At 31.1% G+C, this 5,780-nt stretch overlaps 1 protein-coding gene across 2 annotated transcripts; it reads left to right on the top strand.

The window, feature by feature from the left end:
• Window positions 1-3,916: 3,916 nt before the first annotated feature.
• LOC125858026 (transcription factor CYCLOIDEA-like) lies at window positions 3,917-5,195 on the top strand. Of its 2 annotated transcripts, XM_049537701.1 has the most exons (3): window positions 3,917-4,748; window positions 4,819-4,876; window positions 4,976-5,195. In XM_049537701.1, the coding sequence occupies exons 1-3, from the start codon at window positions 3,920-3,922 to the stop codon at window positions 4,983-4,985; spliced, it is 897 nt and encodes a 298-aa protein (XP_049393658.1). In that variant the 5' UTR covers window positions 3,917-3,919; the 3' UTR covers window positions 4,986-5,195. The 2 variants fall into 2 exon arrangements, with proteins under 2 accessions (XP_049393658.1, XP_049393657.1); XM_049537700.1 differs by having other exon boundaries at window positions 3,917-4,876.
• The last annotated feature ends 585 nt before the right edge of the window (window positions 5,196-5,780 follow it).

The raw sequence follows: 5,780 nt of genomic DNA, 5'->3' as shown, positions 1-5,780 counted from the left end.
AGTAGAATTTTTCTTTTTTCTAATGAGTGTGTGCTACACTAATACTAGTATGATATTTGGCTCTAATTATTCATATCCTTATCACTATCTAAACTTGGTAGAAAGTCATGCTGATGAAGAAAAAAAAAGTGGGGTAATTAGAAAGAGGGGGTGATGGTGGTGTTTTTTTTAAATTATGGAAGAGATAGGTATCTACTCTTTTTATGGAAAGTGACATTTTTGTTCTGAGCATCCTGGTCAAAAGTTGCTTTTGCCTTCACAAACATTTTCTATAGACTGGCTGACTACTCCTGAGGAAGAGGCCATCGTAGCTTCTGCTCACGCAACGCAACCCTTACTGTTGTAATATATTACCTCAAAAATCTGAGGTAGTAATATGTTTTGTTACTTTGAAATACTTTTATTTGTCGACTTTGGAATTGGCCATGTATAGTATAATTAACTTTATTAATTCCTTTACTAGAGTGTTGAACTCGAAAGGATTTAGAAGGATGCTTTGTGAATTGAGCAAACAACTAAATACAAGAAAATAGATATAGAAAAGGTCTTTTGTGTGAGATGTAGGGTGGGTTTTATTGAATAATAAGTAAATTTCTTACTTATTTTTTAGTGTTTACTATGTGAACGGGATGGGAGAGGAGTGGTGATGGTTCGGGGGTGGCGGAGGTTGAGATGGTCAAAGGAGGAGGTGGGGTACTGTTGGGATGGTCAAATTAAGGAGGGGGTGGTAGTGTTGGAAAGAAATAATGAACTTAGGAGTCGTTTGGTTTGAATTCAAATTATGATGAGATTAGTTATGATAGGATAAGTTATGATGGGATAAGTTATGCTAAAATTATTGTTTATTGAGTGTTTGGTTTGTTGTATTCAAAACAATAAATCTTAAGAACATACAAGTTTACAAAAATATCATTTATGGATGTGAAAAGTAATGTATAAAAAGTGTTTAAAGGGACATTTTTGTCATTTAGTCATTTTATCCCGGGATTACTATACCACCCATGGGAAGGGATAACTTATTCCGATACTAATTATTAATCCCGGGATAAGTTATTTCGGACTTGCCAACCAAACAAAAAATTAAGTGGCACTATAATTTAATNAGTGATGGTTCGGGGGTGGCGGAGGTTGAGATGGTCAAAGGAGGAGGTGGGGTACTGTTGGGATGGTCAAATTAAGGAGGGCGTGGTAGTGTTGGAAAGAAATAATGAACTTAGGAGTCGTTTGGTTTGAATTCAAGTTATGATGGGATTAATTATGATGAGATAAGTTATGATGAGATTAGTTATGATGGGATAAGTTATGCTAAAATTATTTTTTTACTGAGTGTTTGGTTTGTTGTATTCAAAATAATAAATCTTAAGAGCATATAAGTTTACAAAAATACCATTTATGAATGTGAAAAATAATGTATAAAAAGTGTTAAAGGGACATTTTTGTCATTTAGTCATTTTATCCCGGGATTACGATACCACCCATGGAAAGGGATAACTTATCCCGATACTAACTATTAATCGCGGGATAAGTTATCTTGGACTTGCCAACCAAACAAAAAATTAAGTGGCACTATAATTTAATCTCAGGACAATTTTAAGTTATCTTTCACACCTAACGACCCCTTACAATATTACTTTTCTAGCTTGTTTTTTCTACTTTGATTAAAGAAGTCATTTTTTTTAATTTAAAAAATGAAAACTAAAACATGGAATCAACCAAAAATGAAATAATTGGAAAATATGTTTTAGAAAATAAAATGTTTTTCTTTCGTACTAAACAGGCAAACACAGTCTATAGACTCCAAGTTAAAAGAGGGAAATTAAACTCTTGTGGAACAAAAAAGAGGGAAATTAAAAGGACAATAATTTTTCATCTTTTGAGTTGAGACTAAAGGCAAAAGCTAAGAAGCAAATAATTACTCTCTTGTTTATTTTAGTTTTTTTTTTTTTCACATTATTTTACTCTACTGATAGAGTCTGAACCCCTTCATCTCAACTGTGGGAAGCAGATAATTCACAAAAGCCGATTAGTCCTCAACAACAATATACTCAGTAAAAAAATTTATGAAGCGTTTAAGAAAAGTATAGAATGTACATAGAACCTACCTTGCCACATAAAAATAAAGAGGTTGTATTTGAAAAACCTCGACTTAAGTACTACATATTAACAGATAAATTACAAGTCAACTAACCCTCAACCCCAATATTTTTTTCAAGTTGTTAGGGATCACTTTTTCCTTTTCTCCTTTTTGTTCTTATTTTACGGAGAAGATGAAGGTGAAAGAGATGGTGGATGATGGAGCTAGGAAAGAGGGGATTCAAGGGTATATTTTTTTTTGTCAAAGTATGTGTCAGTGCTGTCACGTGAACTTGAAGCTAAGGGGCACATTTAGAGGCGTTTGGATTGACTTAAAAGTTGATCAAATATATTTTTAAGTCAATTTTTTTTTTTTGAAAGTGTTTGACAAATATAAAAAATAATTTAAAATAAGTAAAAAATAACTTAAAATAAGTTAGAAAGTGTTTGATAAGATAAAAAATGACTTAAAATAAGTCAAAAGTAGGTCTCCACTTACTCTTTTTTTTTGAATTAAAAGTCATTTCAGTTTAACTTTTTATTTCTGACTTAAAAACTATTTTTTTTAAGTCAATCCAAACGGGTTCTTAGAGAAGTCTTTAGCTATGATTACCATTCACTTCACTCGTATAAAAATTCATAATACATGAACATGATATTTAACTTAGCTTTAACTGACAGTTATATCTTTTAACTTTGATTGTGCACGAATATACACTTAAATTAATATAAAATTTAAACAAATAGACACATTTGTTCTATCTAACAATGTTGTGTCTTACATGTATTATGTCATATAATGATACATATGTTTACTTATACAATTTTAAATATTTATTTATTTATACTCAAAATTAAAAGGTATAAATGCCAAGCAAAAACAAACTTAAATGACACATCTATATATTATTTCAATAAAAAATCAGTTATAACTATACAAGTAGTAGAGTGTCCCCTCCACTCTTTTTTCCCCCAAATTCCCTTTCATACTTTAAAACTCCCACATGAGAAAGCTAGAGAATGTTTTTTTTCAAATAAAATTTTGTGGTATTTGCACCAACTTACACATATTTTGATTAATTTTATAGAATACTTGTCATCACTTACTAGCAACATAAATGAAAATACTTGATACTTTTTTTTTTTTTTTCTATTAAAATTTAAACGTGAAACCTCATGATCCCTAATTATTCACTTCAGTAACTAGTACCACCAAGTCACACCAACGCTTGGTGCAAGCGAAGCCTTCTTTATCTTTATATCAGATAGGGGACCTTTGTAAAATGGAAGTACGGTTACACCTCTCTTTGTCTGTTTGCAGGCAATAACATAACATGACTGCTCTTTATCTTCATCTTTCTTTCTTTGTCAACAAGAACATACACCACCATGGCTGTCTTTCTCACTAGCTAATATATTCCAGCTAGCTAGCTTAAATACATGGTGCTCAAACTCGCACGAACACAAAAATAGCCACTAATATATACCTATACCTAGCTATTATTATTATTATTATTATTATCATAATTAAGCACACACCAAGCAACATACATGTAAAACCACACATTTCACCTGTCCTTCTCAACCAAAAAGCTATGTTATCATCATTATATTAAAATAAAAAAATCACATATCCTTCCCCACTTTCTCTATGTGCTATCTTAAATTTATATATTCAAGATAATTATGAAGAGTCTCTCTCAAAAAAAGTTTTTAAATTAATTTATAACGTTTATTTTTTTGTTTTGTTGATGAAGCTAGCTAGCTAGCTTATTAAAAGTGACAAACTGAAGAAGGTGATGTTTGTGGTTCTTTCAAGTTGAATAGAAGGTTGTCGTTATCAAAGATGTACCCTTCGAGCCCCAATATTTCCAGCTCTTCATCTTTCTTTCACATTAATATTCCATCTCCTTCTATGCAATATGAACCGGAATTCATCCAATATTTCCATGACTTTCAATTCATCCAACCTGCAGCTTACGATCAGAATAATTTGGATATTACGGCAGAAGAAGGTGATCATAAGATGGAAGAAGATGAATTGATCATAAAAAACAAGAAGGATGAGAGTACTAGTACCACTACTAGTACTATTCGTAGAAAAAACAACAAGAGAGTTACTACTGGTGCTGGTGTAGGACCTTCGAAGAAAGATAGACACAGCAAAATAAACACGGCACATGGCCCAAGAGACCGAAGAATGAGACTTTCACTTGAAATTGCTAGAAAATTCTTCAATTTGCAAGACTTGCTTGGGTTCGATAAGGCTAGCAAAACTGTAGAATGGCTACTCACAAAGTCAAAATCAGCTGTAAACGATCTCGTTCAGAAAATTAACAAAGAAAAATGCAGTGCTAGTACAAATCCTAATATTGGTGGTGTTGTATCATCTCCCTCCGAGTCATGTGAAGTTATATCTGGAGTAATCGACGAATCAGCAGCAACTAATAATAATACTAACAAGCAACAGAAGAAAAAAGTAGTTAAGTCGATTCGTAGGGCAATATTTCATCCAGTTGTTGCAAAGGAATCAAGGAAAGAAGCAAGAGCAAGGGCAAGGGAAAGAACAAAAATAAAGAAAAGCCTAAATAATGGTGATCAATCCATGGCGCCTGATGAGGATTTAACAAGATCATTAGGATCTTGGAGTACTACATTTGAAGATCATCAATCAGGTATTCAAGCCTATAATAATACTAACAATATTATGAATGCTGTTGATAACTTTAATTTGGTGGATACTAGCAATTGGAGCCCATTTATGTTCAACTATCACCAAATCAATACTGAAATTTCTCAGGAGGTATGTATAGTATTAATTTATTATTATTATTATTTTTTTATTATTATTAATCCGATCGCCAAGTATTTAATTATTTTTATTTTTATTTTTCTGTTGCAGCATCAATTGACAAACTTCCAGTATTCTGGCAAGTTATGGGAAGCTTAATTAGGGCAAGGAAGTTCTACTTAAGCAAGCTTGTTGATTTAGTGCAACTTCAGAAGAAGGCTATTTGGTCATGTTGGTAATGTAAAATGAATTTGTCTATTTTATTATTGAGTGTATTCCATGAAAAACAACTTGTATTTTTCTTATAAATAAGCTCATCTTTTTCTTTCAAGTCATTTTCAATAACAAAAGGAAACTAGACTTATGTCCGTTAATCCACTAATTGACAAGTATTACCATTTAATCATCAAATTGACTTTATGTCAAAATCCAAATATTATCATCATAAAGTGAAGACTTCTTATAAAAGTCCTAGATCACACAATATCTTTGTAGTATTTTGGAGGTAAGGTTCGATCCCCTCGTATAACCTACCTATACTTTTGATGAAATACAACACCAAAACATATATGCCTAACTAAGAAAAAAGAACAAAGATATTGTTAACTAAGGTTTCTCTTATATCTTATTGATTCTAAACATCTCATATATATTCAACGTATAATTAACTTAATTTCATAAAGTCAAAATTCTTCTATAGATAATGTTTGGATAACTGTCCACTCATATATATAATAATAATATATATATATATATATATATATATATATATATATATATTCTGATCATGAAGTTTCAAAAGGATTCCAAAACTATTATTTGCATGATAAGATGCCACACATATAGAGAACAAATTAATATATTTAGCGTCTTGCAATTGCAGTAGTAAAAATTAAGATTCGAAAATATTATACAA

This window comes from Solanum stenotomum, chromosome 3, assembly GCF_019186545.1.
Source record: "Solanum stenotomum isolate F172 chromosome 3, ASM1918654v1, whole genome shotgun sequence".
Taxonomy (NCBI): domain Eukaryota; kingdom Viridiplantae; phylum Streptophyta; class Magnoliopsida; order Solanales; family Solanaceae; genus Solanum; species Solanum stenotomum.
The sequence above is the reverse complement of the archived record's forward strand: the minus strand, read 5'-3'. Positions and strand labels throughout refer to the sequence as shown.